The sequence below is a fragment of the Borostomias antarcticus genome (assembly GCF_949987555.1).
Source record: "Borostomias antarcticus genome assembly, chromosome: 4".
NCBI lineage: Eukaryota > Metazoa > Chordata > Actinopteri > Stomiiformes > Stomiidae > Borostomias > Borostomias antarcticus.
The window spans coordinates 14,110,502-14,133,442 of NC_140237.1; the positions used below are offsets into that span (position 1 = coordinate 14,110,502).

The 22,941-nt window shown below is 40.8% G+C and overlaps 2 protein-coding genes across 2 annotated transcripts; both read left to right on the forward strand.

Moving 5' to 3' along the window:
• Positions 1 to 266: 266 nt before the first annotated feature.
• LOC311307844 (chymotrypsin A-like) lies at positions 267 to 3,496 on the forward strand. The gene is made up of 7 exons (XM_084436730.1): positions 267 to 319; positions 493 to 596; positions 2,048 to 2,127; positions 2,311 to 2,389; positions 2,562 to 2,742; positions 2,900 to 3,033; positions 3,270 to 3,496. Exons 1-7 carry the CDS (start codon positions 268 to 270, stop codon positions 3,429 to 3,431), a joined length of 792 nt encoding a protein of 263 aa, XP_084292856.1. The 5' UTR covers position 267; the 3' UTR covers positions 3,432 to 3,496.
• Positions 3,497 to 12,486: 8,990 nt separating this feature from the next.
• Positions 12,487 to 21,258, forward strand: atp6v0d1 (ATPase H+ transporting V0 subunit d1). Its single transcript, XM_084437113.1, has 8 exons — positions 12,487 to 12,692; positions 13,410 to 13,581; positions 13,926 to 14,104; positions 14,358 to 14,437; positions 14,560 to 14,637; positions 15,000 to 15,176; positions 16,893 to 16,970; positions 20,331 to 21,258. Exons 1-8 carry the CDS (start codon positions 12,566 to 12,568, stop codon positions 20,490 to 20,492), a joined length of 1,053 nt encoding a protein of 350 aa, XP_084293239.1. The 5' UTR covers positions 12,487 to 12,565; the 3' UTR covers positions 20,493 to 21,258.
• Positions 21,259 to 22,941: the final 1,683 nt, after the last annotated feature.

Sequence of the window (22,941 nt, forward strand, 5' to 3'; positions counted from 1 at the left end):
AAAATAAATGAGTACTATAATGATAATTCTTCATTCTCTCATTATCTACTGTAAATTGCTCAAAGTGGTGTACATGTACTGTTCCAACAAATGTTAATGGAAAACACCCACACTAAAGGCATGTGAAATGTTCACTATTATCAGTTGAGGGACAGGTGTCACCATAGGGTGAGACCAACACACTCAATGGGCGTGGGTTATGCAGATTCAAAGCCTCTAGCTTCAGTATAAAAGAGCCTCAGAGATTATGAGAACTAAGCTGAAAACATGGCCTTCCTCTGGATCCTGTCCTGCCTTGCCTTTGTTGGCGCTGCCTATGGTGAGAATGCTGACATCAGAACAGATTATTCAGGAATTCATATGAATTTATATTTACGTTCCTGAAATTGAACATGAACACAAAATGACGAAGCTGTAGTGTAGTATATCTATTTTAGAAGTTCCCAATATAACGTCAACTGAAATCGTGACACTTGCTGTGTTTGTCCCCAGGCTGTGGTTCCCCAGCCATCGCCCCTGTCATCACCGGCTATGCCCGCATCGTCAACGGTGAGGAGGCTGTGCCCCACTCCTGGCCCTGGCAGGTGTCCCTGCAGGTAAGAACTTGTGATATCCAAGAAAATAGCTGTGGGTGTAAGCTCCTGTGAACTACACTTCTTGAATTCCATGGACTTTAGTCAACATGCTACTGGACACACTCACAACCGAGGCCACACCCTTGACCTCGTGATCACAAAGGGTCTTAACTGTTGTATCAGTGACCTTAACATCTCTGACCATTTCTGTATTTTCTTTACAGTATTGATACCCAAAGCTGTAATTAGCACTTAACGCTAAGAAACGCTATCTGAACTCTGTAGCAGCTGGTCATTTTTAAATAATGATGAATGCAAATAGTGTAATGACCCTGGAGGTGGGGCCACATGTTAATGATTTGGTGACCATCTTTAATGATAAATTGGGTGCAGCCCTTGACTCTGTAGCACCAATGAAACTGAAAAAGGTTGAAGCAACAGTAAACAAAAAGCTCCATGGAGGAAGACCAAGCTACAGGTTGATTGACAGCCTCTTAAATCATCCCCCTAGACACCTATCAACATGTCCTATACCTCAAAGTGTGAGGAATTTTTAGCAAAAGAGAGAGACTATCGGTGCACTTAAAAACACTTTCACTGAATACCAAATGCCAGGCCAGAAACTTGGTGGTGTTGTGCTGGACTCTGATCCAGCTTTGAGGCCCATACAAAGAATGTGACTAGGACCTCATTTTATCACCTAAGAAACATTGCCAAGGTAAAACCTTTCCTCTCCCAGACTGATACTGAAAGACTAATTCATGCTTTTATTACTATCAGGTTAAACTATTTTAACACTCTCCTGTCTGGCCTACCAAAAAAAAGCGATTAGTCAACTCCAACTATTTCAAAATGCTGCAGCACGTGTTCTTGCAAAGACCAGAAGAGTTCACATCACCACTTCACTGGTTACCTGTCAGTTTTAGAATAGATTTTAAGATTATTTTATGAGTCTTTAAATCCATATATAATCAAGCAACTAAATGCATACCAGATATACATTTAAAATGTACGCCTACTACTGTAGGTCCTTCAGGTCCTCTGGCACTGAGCTTTTAATGGTTGCTAGAGCCAGGACTAAGAGGCATGGGGAGGCAGCCTTCAGTTCTTATGCCCCCTGCCTTTGGAACACCCTGCCAGAGGACCTGAGAATGTCTGAGACTATGGTAACTTTTAAGCGAGACCTTAAAATATACCTTTTTAATATTGCTTTTACCACATAGCCTTAGTTGTGTTAATATCTTAAACTGTTCTTAATTTGTATTCTGTTTTTATGTTTTATTCTATTTATATTGCATTGTCATTTTTAATTATTTTAAAAGGGCTTATTGTTTCTTTTAAATCTGTTCTCACTGTGACATGATTTATGTTTTTATCCATCTCTTTTTGTGAATGAATTGTGCATGAATTTGTATGAATGGTAAAAATATAAGGACATTAACATACATGCACCACTGTGTTTTTCCTTCTAGGACTACACTGGCTTCCACTTCTGTGGTGGCTCCCTAGTCAACGAGAACTGGGTCGTGACTGCTGCCCACTGTGGTGTTAAGTGAGTGTACAGTAACTACCTGCTTAGCAATCATCCGCAAATAAAGTGATCCAACATACCAATTCAAATGGCTCAAGTGGATCTCAGCTGAACTAACTGAAAGTTGTATGACTGTATGAAACATTAATAAAAGAGATGCTGCAATGTTCAACAATGAATGACATGGGTGTGTGTGTGTTTCAGGACCTCTCATCGTGTCATCCTGGGAGAGCATGACCGCTCCTCCACCGCGGAGGACATCCAGACCGTGAAGATTGGAAAGGTACAGTATATTTACTACATCAACATACTATGTGAAAATTTTTGTTTTTTGTTTGTAATTTCCAGTGACAATGGATTTAATGAATTATCCAATGTGCTGTCTGTGTGTGTGATACTGTATTGTACGTTTGAGTGCTGGCAATTTGACTAGAGCTGTTCTACTCAACCGACAGGTCTTCAAGCACCCCCGTTACAATGGCTTCACCATCAACAATGACATCACCCTGATCAAGCTGGCCACCCCCGCCAAAATGAGTCTCCGTGTGTCCCCTGTGTGCGTTGCTGCGACCGGTGACAACTTCCCTGGTGGCATGAAGTGTGTGACCACCGGCTGGGGTCTGACCCGTCACAACGGTAAGCAACTATTTTGCTGACTCTTTTTCCCCTCTTACCCTTAGAGAAACGCTGCTCAGAATAAACTGGAGTTTATCATCTTATCCACTATCCATGTTCAAGCTTGTCGACTCATCCATTTAACAGTAATCTGACCTTTGGTGACCTCTCATTCCAGCTCCAGACACCCCCGCCCTGCTCCAGCAGGCTGCTCTTCCCCTGCTGACCAACACTGAGTGCAAGCGCTTCTGGGGCAACAAGATCACCAACCTCATGATCTGTGCTGGTGCCTCTGGTGCCTCCTCTTGCATGGTGCGTTGTTCAAGCAAGAGAGCACTTGCTTGTTTACTAATGTAGCCCATGAAGTTTACTTTTACTTAACCGTCGTTGAACCTTTTGTGAGGAAATTCTCTTTAACTTAGTTATCACAGTTAACAACTGAGGCTGGGATTTTTACAACCTTTTTACTGTTGCATTACAGCAATATACAAAGCAAGAAACGGTGTTTTAATTCATTCTAACTCTGTGTGCTCCTTTGTGTGTTTCAGGGTGACTCTGGTGGCCCCCTGGTGTGTGAAAAGGCTGGTGCCTGGACCCTGGTTGGTATTGTGTCCTGGGGCAGTGGTAACTGCAGTACCTCCAGGCCCGGGGTGTACGCTCGCGTCACCGAGCTCCGTGCCTGGATCGACCAGACCCTCGCTGCCAACTAAAGTTGCAATAACTGTCTTCAGTTTCATCTTCCCACTGAATAAAACTTGGTTCTAGTTACATTTCATTACCTTTGTCTTTTCTGAAGGCCTTAGAAATTACATTGAAATGAATGGTGTATGTGGTGTTTCGAAGTGGTAAATGAAGAGCTGGAGCATTTAAGTAATAACCACTGGAGACTGGTAGCACCCAGAAAGATTGAACCCAGCAAGTGACCACCCTTCCATAAACACAGCTTTAGCCAGCTACAGTACACAACTGAAAATCGAGCAATTTGATGGCGCAGGTGGGCGTTATACTGTGGAGTGAGTTTAACCATTTAAACTTGGTTACACAGAGGTACATATAAAATGTTAAAACCAATTTAATAATACTGTATGTCCTATAATACCTTTGGACATAACTAACAGTGGAGGGTAGTGCACATACAGTACAGTACAACTTTCAGCTCAAGTTAAGTATTGTAACCAATTTCTTATGTAGGAATGTACTTCTGAGATTTTAGTATATTAGCATATTCAATACCACACTGTAGAAATGAAAGAAAAAAAAAGGGATCAACTTACAGCGATATACTCTGTTAAGATGTTATACTGTGGGCCTACAGTAGGTCACGTAACATGTTGTAACAATAACGTGTTTGTACTGTAGGCCTATGTGTTTAAAAAAGGTAGGCCTATAAAAAGTAGGTATATACAGTAAGTAAAAAAATAAATAAACTAAAAGTATATATATATAGTATATATGTATGTGTATATATATGTATGTATATATATATATATATATATATATGTATTAGGGCTGCACGATTATGACAAAAGATCATTATTGCGATTATTTGCTTCAAAATGGTAATTGTGATTAATAATTGCGATTAATATTTAATATTTAATATTAATATATAATAACCCAAATGCTCCCAAATCACGGACATTGATCCCTTTCTTGCTACTAACTCACTGACCTCGTTTTCGCTCATTTTTTCACTACTCACGGCTGCGGGTACTCTTGTGACACTGGTCTTGACCTACTGCTATCTGTCTTCTCGGTGAAATTGCTGCACACAGCGCACTCGGCAGGAACGCATGTGATTGGTCAGACGGCCTAAGCGCCTGTGATTCGTCCGTGTCCTAGCACACTCAATTCAAAGTTAAAATTATTAATCACATTAATTGCGGCCTTTTGCGATTAGTTAATTGCAGAGGTCATAATCGCGATTTCGATTAATTCACGAATAATTGTGCAGCCCTAATATGTATGTATATATATATATATATGTATATATATATATATATATATATATATATATATACTTTAAGGTTATGTTTTTGTTGGATATAGTCATAACAATGCATAACAAAAACGATCAGCAATGATAACAACTGAGTTCTGATTAAATTATTACTTTTTATTATATAGCATTAGTACAAATTATGTATATCGCATGTACTGCTGTGCAGAGGTCCAAGTTCTGGGAAATGGTCACATGTACAACAGCGTGACCTTGAGTAATGGATCATTGGCTTATCAGTGTAGGCAAAACACAAACCGTACAGGCCTCAGTCTGCATTGTCATATTTTTTATTTTGATGTTACAAAGAAAAATGTGTACTGTGACGCTTTAGCACACATTAGTTTCTCTGAATATCAATGTACATTCTGTGAATGATTGGTTAATCACAGTTATGATTAGTCATGTTGAACGAGAAGGCCTACACAATGTTTTTATTGGCCAGTATTCCTAAATGAACTTATCAAATTGACAGCTGTCAATTGTAGTAATAGACATATTAGAATTCTATCATGTTAAAAACATTTATTAAATAAAATACAAGTCGGCATACAAGTAGGTTGAGGAAGGGGGAGGTATAAAAGCACTGTGATCAAAGTCACCATTTTGAATGCATAACCTTAACCTTAATCAACAAACTTGGGGATTATTCAGTGGCAAAGGTGTTGAATTAAAATTAATGTATATTTGAATGAAGGGAGCTTTGTAGATTGATCGCAAGCCTTTATACAACAAATTGCATCTGTCAGTATGGGAACACAATTGTCCTGATATTGTGTTGATACATACTGAATGAATAAATTGACACACTGTTCATAGATATACTGTACATGTTACAGTAGAAGCATGACAACTAAACCATTGTCACAGCCGTCTTGTGCAACACATGAGGAAAAGTTAGCCTCATCTTTCCCTTGCAAGGTGTACGTGATCCCACACGCGAAAAGATAAGATACCCCTGACTCTACTGTAACCTCAGAGGGTGACCCTACCAAGCTGGGAACATGGGCTTCTGGACCCTCTCCTGCCTCGCCCTCATTGGCGCCGCCTACTGTAAGCTTAGAGCAACACATCCACTCAAGTAAGGATAAATAGAACCCTACTGTATATTCTTTTGCTTAACCCTTGTATCCTCAGGGTCAAAAAGGACCAACCACAATGTTTAACAGCAGGAGAGAGAAAAAAAACAGATCTTTTCTTTTTTCTTTCTTTTAACTTGAAATTACTTTTCATTGAGTGACCCTAATATGAAAAAAAAAAATCTTTGTTCTTTGGCAAATGGACTGCACTTACATTGTGCCTTTCTACCTTAAAGGACAAAGCGCTTTATAATGGCCTCTCATTCATGCATTCACACACCAATGGTGGCAAGCTGCCATGCAAGGTTCCAGCCTGCTCATTGGGAGAGAGCAATCTGAGGTTCAGTGTCTTGTTCAAGAACACTTTGACATGTGGACAGGATAAGCCAGGAATCGAACTGCTGACCCTGCTCATTGGACAACCCACTCTACCTCCTGAACCATGGCCACCCCACTTCTTATGTCCATGAAAGCTACACACCACCAACGGTAAAAAGACTGTATAACTGCTGGGTCATAAATGACCCAAAGATAATCTTTGTACCCAGATGGTGTACAGCTTTCATGGAATAAAGTGATGTTTCACTTTTTCTAATACTCTGGTCACTCAAGGAAAAGCAATCAAACTTCAAGTTGAAAAAATATAATTTAATTAGTTAATTCTCTGCTGTTCAACATATTGGGAGTCATTTTTGACCCTTAAGACAACACCGGGGTATCTAGAAGAGAGTGCTCTCTCAGATATTCAAAACGTTTTTGATGAATGACAAATTGTTTCTTCATGCAAAGGGGGTTTAAAATTAAATTAAGCTGCTCTATCTAGGGTTTAGTGAAGGTGGGTCATTTCTGACACAGGGAGTTTACAAAATATGAAGATTTCACTAGGGATTTAGAGTCTATGAACAAAGAAATACAATGAATTGTCTTGATGGACCCTGACTGAATTTAGACTAACCTGAGTGATTTTCTACTCCAAGAAGTACATTAACATGACAATGCCTTTCTATAATCAGGCTGTGGCTCTCCTGCCATCCAACCTGTTATCACTGGCTGTGCCAGACTTGTCAATGCCGAGGCTGTGCCCCACTCCTGGCCCTGGCTGGTGTCTCTGCAGGTGAAAGAGAAATGCTAGAATCGTCACCTTGAGATAATTATAATAAGTAGTCAGCGAAAATAACTATCATGAAGAGTAAGTGTATTCTAGAACTAGTGCAAACATAGTTGGGTAATATTGATGAATTTCATAGAATGATCGGACTATCTCTGAATAAGCTTCAGAAAAGTAATGTTACATTAATGTAACATTGCAGGACTACACTGGCTTCCACTTCTGCAGCGGCTCTCAATGAGAACTGGGTTGTGACTGCTGCCCTCTGCAGTGTGAAGTGAGCATTACCACATTTGAGCTGCATGGGAACACTAACCCATAAACCTTTTCTTAAAATCACTTTGTATCACAGAGATGTCACTGCCCTCAGAGAATGACACGATAGTCTAACTTTTAAATGTTTGTGTTGTGATACAACTGTACACTTCCAAACATCTAAATCAGGACCTGTCACCACGTCATCCTGGGAGAGCATGACCGTTCCTCCGACACTGAGGCCATCCAGACATTGAATATTGGGAAGGTAAACTAGCAACGCAATGATAAGATACAAAAACAAAGCTTATGTTGCTGGCTGAGACTGTATAAAAGACAAAAGGCAAAAGAGCTGTGCGCACATCCAACCTTAGTAGGCCAGGTCCTGGATCTACATACGTTCGCACACTGATAGGTCACCTGCTCGTTGGGAGATATTTGGGGTTCAGTGTCTTGCCCAAGGACACTTTGACATGTGGACAGGAGGAGCTGGGATTCGAACCACCAACCCTATGATCACTGGACGACCCGCTCTACCTCCTGAGCCACAGCCGCCCATTCTTCTTATACTTCTGTATAAAACAACAATTTGATGACTCACCAGTCAGTTGGTACTTTGTTGTGAAGACAGTGGCACAAAGGCCCATTTGTTACTCCTCTAACTTGTAGTTGTCATGTGAAGTGGAAAAATCAAAAGCAAAAAAAAAATAAAAAGGTTGAATTGAACAGAGCCACTCACTTAAATGTGAGTTAGAGTGTTTATAACCAAAACAAATAACTAAACAAATTAACAGTACAAATTTTCTATTTCTTAATTTGAAAAAGGTTCAGAGACCGTTTGCTTTGCAATTACACAAACAATATTTATTTATTTATTTATTTATACGCAGTATAAATAACCATATAGCCTGCTTACAGTATGTTTAATTCAAGGAGTACTGTCATTCCAATAGCCTACATTAACATGTTATTTTTTATTTATTTCTTTTTTAATCACATACGTTTCTTAGGCTTTCCATACTTACCAGAAAGCATGCAACATATGGGTCTAGTTAAGCATACTACAAACATGTCTATAACTAGGCTTTGTGTATCCGACAGCTGGCGAGGGGACAGTGACCGGGGGGGGGGCAGTGACCAGGCGGGGACAGCAACCGGGGGGGACAGCGACCGGGGGGAGACAGTGACCAGGGGGGGGGCAGTGACCAGGGGGGGACAGTGACCAGGGGGGGACAGCGACCAGGCGGGGACAGCGACAGGGGGGAGACAGCGACCAGGGAGGGACAGCGACCAGGGGGTGGGCGCTAAGTGCGGCCATGGGGTGCGCAGTCCTGGCCGACCCGGCGGCAGGAGCAGTAGGCTCCCCAGAAGCGGCAGTGGCAGGTGTCACATGGCTCGCAGCAGTGGTTCTGCTGGCAGAACTGGTTGTGGGGGATACAGCGGCGAGGGGAGCGCATGGACCTGCTCTGAAGCTGCACCGTCTCAGCAACATCCTACACACACACACACACATACACCAGACACAAAACACAAAATAGAGGACACAGATGATTCACAGACAAAACATACATACAAATACATCAGAGACACAACAGACAAAAAGAAATGTAAACAAAACACAGACTTGGTACGGATAGCATACTTTTCTGAATTACAGTCCTAAGCCAGCCTTCCTGTAAGAAACCCTCTACAATCATAGCCATGTGTTTGGTATATGCATACCAGAACCGTGTTTCATCTTTTTCAATATCATTATAGCCCAACAATCCCAGTGGGGTTATACCATGTACAGTACAATTGAAAATACATAGGTAACACACCATTCAATTAATTAATCTTTTACTTGTATGGTAACATTTTTATGATTCTAGAAACAATGGACACATACTGTATAACAGCATTCCATAATGATTATACAATTGGACTATAAGTACATGCTCCTTATCATAGTACAATTACTTTGTTTTATAACAATGTAACACTGTCATTATTATCATCAACACAGTATTGTTGCACAGGCAATTAAAAGCATTTTTAGGCGGGGGCAAGGGTATAGCATTATGGTCTTAGCCATTGATAGTAGCTCCACTGCATATTAGTCTGTTCCTTTGTCACATACCATTAGGCTTCTTACACCCCCCTCTCCTGACAAGGTAAAATCCTATAGTCTGCAGACTTAACATACAGTACAGATCATACACACAAGACACACTCACACACACACACAAGTTGTCGTCCAACCTCATCATAAGATCCTGTATCCACTATCATCTGCTCCTCCTCAGAGTCAATTCTGAAGCGCAATGGATCCACTATGGATACAGAGCTTTTCCCTGCAGAAACACCATATTTTGTTATTCTGCATCACAATTTGTTTTACATATTAAAAAAAAAATATATATGTATATATATGTATATATATATATATTGTTATCCTAAGAAAATCATTGCAACCAGTGCACTTCAGCCTGAGTCTATAAAAACGAACCTATATCTGAAAGGAAGGAGTCCTCGGTCCTGGGATCGGTGTCATCCAAACGGACATGGACTGGGCTCCTGGGCTGGCCATGGACCAGCCCAGAAGCCCCCTGGATGAGGTTGAGGGTCCACCAGCAGATAACCACCGAGTTGAGCATGTTGACCAAATTGAATTGTGTTGATTTCTATATGACAAAATACAGCCTAAGGATTTGAATAATGAAAAACATAATTAATTGATCGAGTAAAGGAAAACGGATGCAACTTTGAAAACAGCTATGAATTCGCAAACCATTGCAAAATATAATGTAGGTTTACAAAACATTTGACTTATTTCAATAGGCCTAATAGAGAATAAAGAGTTTGACTACAGGTTACAAGAAGATTTTTGGGTGCTCATAGACTTTCTCCTCAAGCACCACATCACAGTCTACCACAACAGCGACAATCTCATCATGCTTATTTTCGGATGACTGAATCTCAGGGGAACATGTTGAGTTACATATTATGAGTCTGATGTCCAATACACAGAGATGAAAATAAAGACACATACAGAGAAAGAGAGAGAAAAAGAAACAAAGATAACTACAGTAGAGAGAAGAGAGGATAGAGAGCGAGGGGGGAGATAGAGAGAGAGGGGGGGGGGGGGAGAGAGAGAGGTGAAGACGTTCTTCTCACCTGTAGCCCAGAGTGCTCCTGACTTTGGGTGACTGAGTGTGCTCCTGCTCCAGTTTGGATACAGAGGCCTCTTTATAAATATGCCCCAGAGGAGGGAGGCGTGATCCCACATAGTCACCTCAGTTAGGGCGGGAGGAGGGGACATCGTGACACACCTCTCTCACAACTCATGGGGTCTTGGGCTATAATGCATGAACACTAATGATAAATGATCAGCATTCATCACTGTTCTGTATTCTACTATTGGAGCAGTAGTCATGTTACTTAGAAATGCAAGTATTATTTGACCTTTATTTAACCAAATAAAATCAAGTGAGAACCAATTCTCATGTTCTTTGCTCATTTCCATTCATACAGTATGTGAAAAGGCTTGTTGATTCATGTTATGGAGGATGGTTTGTTGACTCTTATAGTGTAATGTCATCTATCTGATTTGTCTAATTGAATACTGCATTTGCATAATAACATGGACAATACAGCTCTGATTATCCATAGTAGCCTACTTCCTTTTAAGAGTTGAACAAAATATGACTGCTTTTCTGTGAATTGATTATTGCAGTATGTAGCTACAGTATCTTGATCATGTTAATTTTGGCAGGTGACCTTTCAATACTCTATGTATGTACATCTTTAACTCAACAAAATGTTTTTTCTGTGGACATACAGTAGTTGATTGATGAAGCCTGATCAGAATGTTATGGTTCTCAGGGTGGGAGACTGCGTCATCCAGGCTACTCCATTAGAAGGTAAGTACTCAGTGCAGGCACTAGAACATCTAGAACATCAGTTAATTTACCACAGATGACACTTAACCTCTACTCGTGGAACATGGAGGAAATACCCAGAATCATGTTACTGTGACATGGACTACTGTAATATGGAAATAGAAAATACTGCACTTAACACAAATCAAATTAATCCACTTCACTAACCTGTGGCATGGGTTTTTATGAATGCATCTGTACTCGAAGTTGTGGCAATTTAAAATATGCTGTATTTGTTCTAAATCATAAAGAGTGTGTACTATTTATAACCATTTATCTTTTGTAGAGGAATAAAACATGTACAAGGACAATGTATTGCTCTATTTCATGATGAGAGAGATAAGTGCCATGTAGCGTATAATGAACTCAGAAGTCTAACGACTGTACTTAGCTATGTTCAGAGTTCCTCTATCTGGTCACTTTAAGCCTAAAGCCTAAGATTGGCCTGATGAGCGGAAGCTAGCATTTCCTGGAGAAATGGTTATGTTGAAATTCCTCTCACATGGAATCAAGACCACAGTGTAGCTGGGTGTTTTCTTGTTCCAAAATGTATGCTATATAGTCTCTGCCCACATCTTGCAATTGTTTGTAGTATTCCAGTGTGATGGTTTTTTGTTCTGTATGTCCTGTTTACTGTATATGTATTGTTGTAACTTTATTTTAAGCTGCCCTCTTGCCCAGGTCACTCTTGGAAAAGAGATTTTAATCTCAATGAGTTTTTTTCTACCTGGTTAAATAAAGATATTGGTTGATTGATCTACTTGATTTTGAAGCTAGTGTCCTTCTGAAATTGTCCCCTTTGGATAATCTTTCAGAGACTGTTTGATGTGATTGGAACCCAATATAGACTGTTAGTTATAGTTATAGCAATAGTTATGGGTAGCCTGCCCTAGCTTGTGCAGAAGTTACCTAAGATAAACACACTGCTTTCAATACAAATGCTTTCAATGCAAATCCTACAGTATGTTATTGAATAGAAAACATTTCAACTGTATAAATCAGGTCTACATTTAGGTTATATTTATAGTTCAAATGGAACAACTGGGAACTGAAGTCTCTGTGAGTGAATTTGAATTTTATCAAATTCACTCAAATTGTATTGAAAGCAGTGTGTTTATCTTAGGTCACTTCTGCAACCCTAAACTAGCCTATATGTTGGTCATTAAAAAAGGTCATGTGACTTAAAAAATATATCAACAGCCTCCATTGGACTACTCTAACATTTTTTATGCTGAAGAAGATAGTGTGCTGCGTGTTCTTTTTAAAACAATAATACAACAACAATAATAATATATTAAGAATGAATGTAGCTCAATCACTATTGTCATTTTGACAGCGAAATACGTCATTTCATCAGATGAGGAGTCATATGGTTGAAACCATCGGGTCACGTGTACACCGGGTTGCGGCAGCAGCTATAACAGAAATACCTCGCTAGCATTGTATTTACTAGCTAGATATACTCCTATTTTGAGCCCTCAACATGCCGTTTTCAGAGCTGTATTTCAATGTTGACAATGGATATTTGGAGGGTTTAGTAAGAGGCTTCAAGGCTGGAATTCTATCTCAGGCGGACTATTTAAATCTTGTCCAATGCGAGACCCTCGAAGGTGAGTCACAGCTATGCTAAAGCTAGCGCTAGCTGCTGTCAGTAGCTGTCATTTCAGTTTATCTTGATAATCAACGTCGTTTTACACATTTTTTGCGTTGCCAATGTTTGTGCTTACTATTTTCAAGGGTTATTACAGATGCCCGACGTTTGTGTACCAATCAAATGTAATCAGCTAGTCGTGGGCTATTTGCTAGCTGGCTAGGTTACAGAAGCTGGGCCTGGGGTAGCGTGAGGACTCCTGGCAGGAGAGCTAGCTGGGGCTCCTTAAGCAAGCTAGCACTAGCTCAGCGTTTCATCACGCACCAACAACACATTTCTCCAGTGTAATTTGCTCTTATTGCAATAACGTTAATGCTTTCACGTAATGCCGTTTGCATTAGTTAGCTTGTGTTGGTTGCTCTCACTACCGTTCAGTCGTCACTAGCCAGATATAGCTATACTGTAACGTTAACTAACTAGCCAGCTGGCAGCATTTATCTGCATTTGCTAGCTAACAATCTAGCTACATTGATCAACATGGTGGGGAGCTAGGAGTAGCTGAGTGGCACTAACGTTGCCACTGGCATAATAACGTTAGCTAGCTAGCCATATAGAGTAGGGAGCATGCCAATTGTCACATAAGCTAGGTTTATAGCTAACTTAATTACAGTGTTGAAGGAATCTATCCAGGCATAGCTGCTAAAACTTTGGATCATCTCCGTCCTATCTCCCTCAGACCTGAAGCTCCACTTGCAGAGCACAGACTACGGGAGCTTCTTGGCCAATGAGGCGTCTCCTCTGACCGTCTCAGTCATCGATGACAAACTCAAAGAGAAGATGGTCGTGGAGTTTCGCCACATGAGGAACCAGTCCTATGAACCACTGGCCAGCTTCATGGACTTCATCACGTAAGCTGTCCAGAGGACTCCTACTGACATTAGCTATAATTCTGGTTCCTTGCCTTTGCTGGTGTCTCACAGTAAACAACTCAACTAACTCGTTTCATCCATTTGTTTAAGTACATTTCATTTCATTTTAAACAATTAGAATCATTTGAATGCCCTAAATTAAAAAAACATTACCCACTGTCTGTAAATCTACCTGAAGTATGTATCTACACTGTTGTGTGGAGATGGAACAAAATTACGTTTCCATGTTTGTATCACTCATATTGTAACCATCTTATTCATATGAACTGGGTGTCATTCACTCCCACCGACTGCTGTTTGTTCTTGTCCTCTCCTTGTCACAGTTACAGCTACATGATTGACAACGTCATCCTGCTGATCACGGGCACTCTGCACCAGCGTGCTATCTCCGAGCTGGTGCCAAAGTGCCACCCTCTGGGCAGCTTTGAGCAGATGGAGGCCGTCAACATCGCCCAGACTCCAGCAGAGCTCTACAACGCTATCCTGGTAGACACTCCCCTTGGTAAAGGATGGCACGGACTCACAAAACAACTACTGATTTATCAGATGCATACATACATTATGGCTGAACATGATCACTTCCTGCATTTCTGTTCTGAATGGAATTCCTGAAGTAGGAAATCAGTAAAAAAAATAAAAATTGATTGTATCTCTAATTTCCTTCTGTAAGCACAAGATGGCGCCAAAAGCAAAGATTAGAAATGTAGACATCCAACTCATTATTTTCTGTCAATATCTCCTGTCTTGTTTTTCAGCTGCATTCTTCCAGGACTGCATATCTGAGCAGGATTTGGATGAGATGAACATTGAAATCATCCGTAACACTCTGTACAAGGTGAGGAGTTCTTCTCACACTGTTAAGACTGCCACACATCCTAGCTATTTGACTTTGGCTTTGACAAATCCACGTATCAGATCTCTTGTGATTATTGATGTTAATAATATCTATATTCTCAGGCTTATTTAGAGGCCTTCTACAAGTTTTGCTCCACTCTGGGAGGAACCACTGCAGACACCATGTGCCCCATTCTGGAGGTGAGTGTGTTCCTCACACTTTCCCCACTCTTTCATACTGGGATTCCAAGTGGAATTCATGTGTGCACCGCAGGCAGTTTGTGTAAATCCCTGGCCCTGGTATGACTGTGTTGTTTTTAAATGGTGCACTTTTATATTCAGTATTGTTTGTATGTATTGTCTGTTTTTATTTTATTGATACTGTAAAGCACTTTGGTGCAACTTCGGTTGATTTTAAATGTGCTATATAAATAAAGTTGACCTTGACCTTGACCCTCTGTGCAGGGTGTCCAGTTGAATGACTAATGATTTATAAGATCAATCCAAGATCAACCAGTCCATGTTAACACTTGACCCTTCCACTCCCCTGTGACTGTGTCCAGTTTGAGGCAGACAGGAGGGCCTTCATCATCACCATCAACTCGTTTGGGACGGAGCTGTCCAAGGAGGACCGCGCCAAGCTGTTCCCCCACTGTGGCAAGCTGTACCCCGAAGGCCTGGCCCAGCTGGCCCGCGCCGACGACTATGAGCAGGTCAAGGCTGTGGCCGACTTCTACCCTGTGAGTGAGCCCACTGCTTGACACTCCAAATGTGCTGATGTGATGTATTTATGCTGGAGTTACTGGATTTATTGATGGGAATTGATAGCTGAAATGGGAACTGATAGGAACTGAAAAGAAAGAAAAGGATATGAAATAGTGAAAGGATGGTTTGTAATAATTAGCTAGTAAACTTTAACTAAAGTCGTCAGAAGGGTCATGATTGTCTGCAACATATTCTCTACATAAGCAGAACATCATGTTCTGTAAGGACGTGTAATGTAATACGGAAGTGACTGGACTACCACAATGAGACTGTACCCCACAAGGCCCCTCTTCCGTAAGGTTCCCATAAGAACCTCTCGTCTCCCAGAACAATTTATGTGAACCAGATGATCAATGCTTTCTTCGTTCCACCAACAGTAGATCTTTACATTACCTCTCTCTTGTGGTATTCGAAACACATGGCGCCCAGTGCCCCCCCGCTAACTTGTAGTATTTTGATGGGTATGTTTGTACCGTTTCTTATTTCATCATCATCTTCTGCCATTGGAGCTTATGGCAGCCCATAGATCTGTATTGTAAAAAGTTGTGCAATTTGGCACACTCATTTGGGACAGTCCCACGACTCTTGTCATCAAATCTCATGTCATCTCGAACACTCTAGTGCCACCAAGGTGTCAAAACTTGAGGTGCATCTATGCACGCAGCTTTTGGACCAGTCCAGTTTTTAAAAATGAGGTACGATTGGATTCCTTGGCTCAGGCTGAGTTCAACACACCATATGACATACTTTTCCGCCATATTGGATTTTCTGCCATTTTGGATTTGGTGAAAAACACTTCTCCTAGGAATTTTTAACAATCTGCACGAAACTCAATAGGCACAATCTCTAGACCAGGGTCATCAACTACATTTGTCCAAGGGCCAGAATTTTTCTCAGCAGACTCAGTGGGGGCCAGACTTTCAAATCATATATTTAAAAAATATATATTATTGTTTAATATTTTCACTTTCTTGTGAAATTAACTAATTACAATTTTTTAATAACTTAATGGTCTTTGGAGAAATATGAAGCTGATTGGCCACAGGGTGGCGCTATAACGAGCCAAAATGCTTCAAAGTGGCAAAAACGCAAATGATTGCTGTAGCGCCCCCAGTGGCCAAATGTGGTTCACACTGCTTGTGTGAATAGGTCATGGGATGCTTTATTAAAGTTAAGTTAAAGTTAAAGTCCTACAGATTGTCACACACCTGAGTGTGTAAAATTTGTTCTCCGCATTTGACCCATCCCCTGGGGGAGCGGTGAGCAGCAGCGGTGCCGCGCTCGGGAATCATTTGGTGATGTAGCCCCCAAATTCCAACCCTTGATGCTGAGTGCCAAGCAGGGAGGCAATGGGTCCCATTTTTATAGTCTTTGGTATGACCCGGCCGGGGATTGAACCCACAACCTCCCAGTCTCTGGGCGGACACTCTACCACTAGGCCACAGAGCTTATAATTTACTAATACACGACACAAAAACGGCAGATTCAATCTTGATGGCGATATAAGTATTTTTGTGCAAAGCCACCGATGGAGGTGCTTTCATCGACTTTTTCAATGACCACAGAGCTCAAATGTGGCTATGGTGTGTTTCCTTTGTAGCCTTTGATGCGCTCGTTGCGCTTGATGTTTGGCCGCTTTATCGCTGCCTGCAGGTGTATTTTTCATTAGATTTTCTTTCTTTCTACCACAGGAATACAAGCTCCTGTTTGAAGGCGCTGGCAGCAACCCTGGTGACAAAACGCTGGAGGATCGGTTCTTTGAGCACGAGGTGAGCAGCACGTCTCCACTTACTCAGAGACACACACACACACACACACACACACACAGCCAAGACACCACGCGCAGACACAGACACACACACACACACACACACACACACACACACACAGCCAAGACACCACGCACACACACACACACACAGACACACACACACACACACACACACACACACACACACACACACACACACACACAGCCAAAGGCCTATGTGCTTCCTCCCTGCCCTTCTCATACATCACCCTGTCACACGCTTCACACCCACAGTGGAGGGATGAAAAGAAAGTAACCTTTAGACACAGGATAATAACCACTGCATGTCTTGACCAGATTATAAAAATAGATATTAATTTCTCTATTACAGTTGCTGCTTAGTAATAAACGTGAGTGATTGGAGAAAAAAACTGTAATTTGTAAAATATTAAACTTGGGATCAATGCTCATAACCCTGCTCCCCTCTCCCTCCCTCCCTCCACACGTGCAACAGAGTCAGACTCACAGCACAAAACAACGGTGTCAGATATCACTTATGTCATGACGAGAGTAAGGAGAGAAAGACAGGCTCTAGAGTTAACAGATTGCCTCATTGATGTTATCAGGTTCTCTATTAGCATTGGGTTTAAATCCAAAATATGGCCAAATAGGCACTTTCGCCACCCTCTTTTGCAAAAGAAAAAAACACTAGTCTTTTAAAGCATTTACAATTACCTATGGTTTCAGATTCGATGGTCTTTATCATACATTTGAATTCATTAAAAGTTACTGTATCCTGTAGTTTCAGTTCAACTTGCAGGCTATTCCAAGTAGATGGAGCAGAAACTCCAAAGCCCCTCTTGCCAAGTTCAGAATTATACTGAGGGACAGCCATTAACAAATAAGCCTGTGAACGTAGCCCATAAGAACTTTGCTTCCTGATTAGAAAATAAAGTTCTTATGGGCTACGTTGACAGGCTTATTTGTTAATGTGTCTTGTTTTGTAAATTTGTCACCCCCTTTAAGCAGTGGTACAACTGTGCAGTTTTCCATACAGCTGGAATTTCACCAGAGGTAGATGTCAAGTTAAATACGTGAGCGAGCAGAGAGGCAATGAAATGAGTAGGGCTGTAGGATTGTATCGATCCAACGATGCATCGCGGTACGTAGTCTCGCGATACTGTATCGATCTTTCAGCCCGGAGTATCGATACAGCCGGGCGTTGTAAAATTTAAAAAAAAAAAAAAAAAAAATATTTAAAATTTTAAATCCAGTTTAAAAAGCATATTCTACAATATTAAGTTCAAAAAGCATACATATAAATAATTTTGAAAAAACATAAATACTACAATGTTGACAGTTTAAAAAGCATGGATATCAAATGTAATATATTTATTAGCTAGCTCTCTGTCCAGTCATTGAGTTTGAGTTATCTATATAGTGCATTGGAGCCATTCAGTTTTCAGTCTTGAACACTTAAAATCTTTCAGTAAATGATGTGTGTATCGCAATACGTATCGTATCGTATTGTATCGTGACCTCTGTATCGTGATACGTATCGAATCGTGACCTGTGTATCGTGATGCGAATCGTATCACGAAATCCAAGATGATATACAGCCCTAGAAATGAGCACTAAGGCCCAGGAGATAAAGGTCGTCCTCACCCTTTGACCTCTCAGTGTTTAATTTTGAGAGTGTGTTAACGACCTCAATGGCGCTTATAAGTCTAAATGAAAACTTGACAGAAGGGGAGGGATTTATACCTAACCCCAAATTGCTCCCAATGAGCAGGTTAGCACCTTGCATGGCAGCTACCGCCATTGGTGTGTGAATGTGTGTGTGAATGGGTGAATGAGAGGCCATTGTAAAGCGCTTTGAGTGCCGCTAAGGTGGAAAAGCGCTATATAAGTGCAGTCCATTTAGCATTTACTGAATTCTTATTTACCGGGTCATAGGCAGGACCTGATGGGGCTGTGTTGGCTGAAAGCCCATCAATTAAATGACCAGATGCTATGAAGTGATGGTTAAAAGCATCACACATATTTGATTTATCTAAGATTAGATAGTTCTCACCGCTAATCTGTGGTGGGAGGGAGGAGGTGGACCTGGTTTTTAATGATTTGATAGTTTTCCCAAAACTTTCTGCGTTTCCTTGCGTATTAGCAAGAGAGGATAACTAATGATCAGATTTAGCTTTCCTGATTGCAGTGATACATTTATGCTGCAGCTTCTTGAATTGTAACCAGTCTGCAGTTTAGCTGGTTAAGTCTGGCCTTCGACCAGGCTGAGTATCTGAGTCGAAGGGCTTCAGTAAGCTCCTCTGAGAACCAGGGACTAGAGCCATTTTTTACTTTAAAGTTTTTGTAGTGCGTGTTTCTCAGTGATAGAATTAAAAACATGAGAGAAGTGATCAAAGGCTAACTCAGGGTCTGGGATTGAACAGACTCTCCAAATCAGAGTGAAATACATCCTGTAAAAAGCCCTGCTCTATGAAATCCTTAAAAGTACGCTTCCTGATGACACGCCCCTTTGACTTATTAACTTTGTCCACTCTAACACAGGCTGAGGGGCAGTGGTCACTCATGCTGTGAGCCAAGACCCCACTGTGAGGATATTTGAATGGTCTGTTGGTCAGCACAAGGTCAATCAAAGTGGATTTAGAGGGATTTTTTTATATTTGGTCTTGTGGGATGCTGAATGAGCTGAGACAGATCTCATTTTAAACATGGCTCCTTCAGTCTAGAGCCAGTCTAAATCCAGGTAACCCAAAACAACCAATTCAGATGAAACACATATGTAGACAACAGTTGCCCGAAATCCTCAAAGGCCAAATTCGGTGCAGAGGATGGGCACTAAACACCAATAACTTTACTTTGCGAACGTTCTTTGCAAACTATTTTAAACTGTTTCCAGTTAATGTTAGCTATGTGTTCGCCCCAAATGTTTGCAAACATAAGCGAATGGTCTAAAAAGGTGTGAACTAGACACTGGAGTACGGGACATGTGAATTGTTTGAATGAATGAAGACCGGCTCAAAGATCCATTTTAATGAACGTGGCACATGCTCAATGCACGCAAAAACGACACAAAGAAGACCAACTTCTGCTGCTGAGGTTCCTCTCAACTGTGGAGGTCCGCCATGTTTTCTGCAGCTTGATGCTTCTCACTCAATGTAACTGACTGAACCTAACCATAGTTCAGATCATTCCAGTACAACCAAGTAATTTTCTGTTTGTTGGTGTAGTCTGTTATATATAATTATCAAAATAATTATTTATAGCTTCTTTTTTGTCCTCAGGTAGTCTGTAATATGCCTCTGTCCAATACTATTGTTGTGGATATTCATAATAACCTGTTGACGACATTATGTTCTCTCAGGTGAAGCTGAACAAGCTGGCGTTCCTCAATCAGTTCCACTTCAGCGTGTTCTACGCCTATGTCAAGCTGAAGGAGCAGGAGTGCAGGAACATTGTGTGGATTGCCGAGTGCATCGCCCAGAGACACCGCGCCAAGATCGACAATTACATCCCCATCTTCTAATCCTTCCCTTCCCCTCTCCGCAACTCTAAAACACGCGCACGCACACACACACACACACACACACACACACACACACACACACACACACACAAAACATGATTATTGTACATTTCTACTGCCTGATCTCACACATGTATGTCTTCATTTTTAATTTATATCCACACAGTGATGATGCCGCCCTCTGTCATGTCAAATATAGACTATTCGAAATTGTGATTGGCAAGTGTCATGCCATTTCTATTAAGAGATCAGCGATAACATGGTCACGCTTCCACATACAGAATGATCAATGTGCTCGAACCCACTGACATGGTTGGTCTCTTAGTGGATTGGCGCTAATTACCACCCATTCCTCACCCTTAGATGTTAATTAGTGATGTAATTGCCACCCTAATTTAAAGTATTAATGCATAACAGGTGTGGATAAATTGTCTCATAAGGACTATACCCCTACCCCTTGTTTTGTGTGTTCTTAAAAGTCTGTACAGAATGGAAATAGTCAATACAGGCCTACGTATCGTTACACAACCAAGCTCTTACATTTTCTTTGTGTGGTGTAGGTTCTGCCAATAAGTGTGTTCTCTGACCCCACATGAGTGAGGCTCCTTGCAGGGTACTGCTTATGGCAGCTGGAGCCTGGATGACAAACCTGTCGACCATCTGTGAAAAAGACTAAGGACTAGGCTACGTGGCTTGGAGGCCGGTCAAAATTATTTGTCCCTTTTTAAAAAAAAAAAAAAAAAAAAAGGATTCCCATTAGCTTACTCTACAGACACAGCTAGTCTTCCTGTGGTCCAGTAATGACACTCCTAAACCTCCGGAACTCTTTACACAGAGGCTGTAACCCTGCAACTGCAGGATAGACTGGTCATCAATACATTCCCCCCTAACCGGCCAATGGTGGTCCTAAACATTACTGGAAGGAAATGTACCAAGGTCACTGCAGATGTGAAAACATTCCATTGTTCACCATTATTGAAAAGAATAGTTCCATTATTTATTTTTTGTTTTCAAAGTGTTTATCCAATTCAATTGTTTTGTTTTCGGTAGATTGACACTTGTTCTGACAAGCTTGTAGAAAGAATTCTCTTGACTAATTGGTTGGAACCAGTGTGTTTGTGGTCTGTGTGTATAGTTGATTACCCCAAGGAACAGCCAGCAGTATATAAATACAGAAAATTTTGAATTACTGATTTACCCACTCCTAATAGTCTAGGTTTTTTGAAACTGAAGTGTGTGAACTGTCCTTTGTAAATGAGGGGACTGTACTTGAACAGTGAGGTGTAGATGTGCAAATTATTGTCTGAATGGAACAGATTTTATGTGCTTATATATATAAAAAAAAATCATGTTAACTATTCAATATATATATATATATATTTAAAAATCAAATCAATACATACTTTCTTTTCTCATGCTGTAAAAAATAATTAATTGCCGTCATGGTCCTTTGAGTTTGTGAAATCTGTGTTGTAAATGTTGAATAAAAATGTGCTACAGTACGTTTTTTTCTTTTACAAATTGTGCCAGAGACATTATCACACAATGGGAAATATATGATAAAATCTAGAGAAGTTCCATGAATCATTGTACGTAGCTGCAATACATCTACAGTTAGGTCTATAAATATTTGGGACATTGACACAATTGTCATCATTTTGGCTTTGTACACCACCACAATGTATTTGAAATGAAACATTCAATATGTGCTTTAAGGGGTGACATGTTTTACATCCAAATCAGGTGAACGGTGTAAGAATTACAACAAATGTAATATGTGGTACCTCCCTTTTTAAGAGACCAAAAGTAATTGGAGAAACAAACATAATAAATGAAATTGTAATTTTGAATATTTGGTTGCAAATCCTTTGCAGTCAATGACAGCCTGAAGTCTGGAACCCATAGACATCACCAGATGCCAGGTTTCGTCCCTGGTGATGCTCTGCCAAACTTCTACTGCAACTGTCTTCAGTTCCTGCTTGTTCTTTGGGTGGTTTCCCTTCAGTTTTGTCTTCAGCAAGTAAAATACATGCTCAATAGGATTTAGGTCAGGTGATTGACTTGGCCATTGCAGAACATTCCACTTCTTTGCCTTGAAAAACCCATTGGTTCGTATGCTTTGGGACATTGTCCATCTGCACTGTGAAACTCTGTCCAATGAGTTCTGAAGCATGTGGCTGAAAAGATAATATTGCCAGAAACACTTCAGAATTCAACCTGCTGCTTTTGTCAGCATTCACATCATCAATAAATACAAGGGAAGCAGTTCCATTGGCAGCCATACATGCCCACATCATAACACCACCACCATTATGCTTCACTGATGAGGTGGGGTGCTTTGGATCATGAGCAGTTCCTTCCTCTCTACATACTCTTCGCTTCTCATCATTCTGGTACAAGTTGATCTTTGTCTCATCTGTCCATAGATGTTCTTTCAGAACTGTACAGG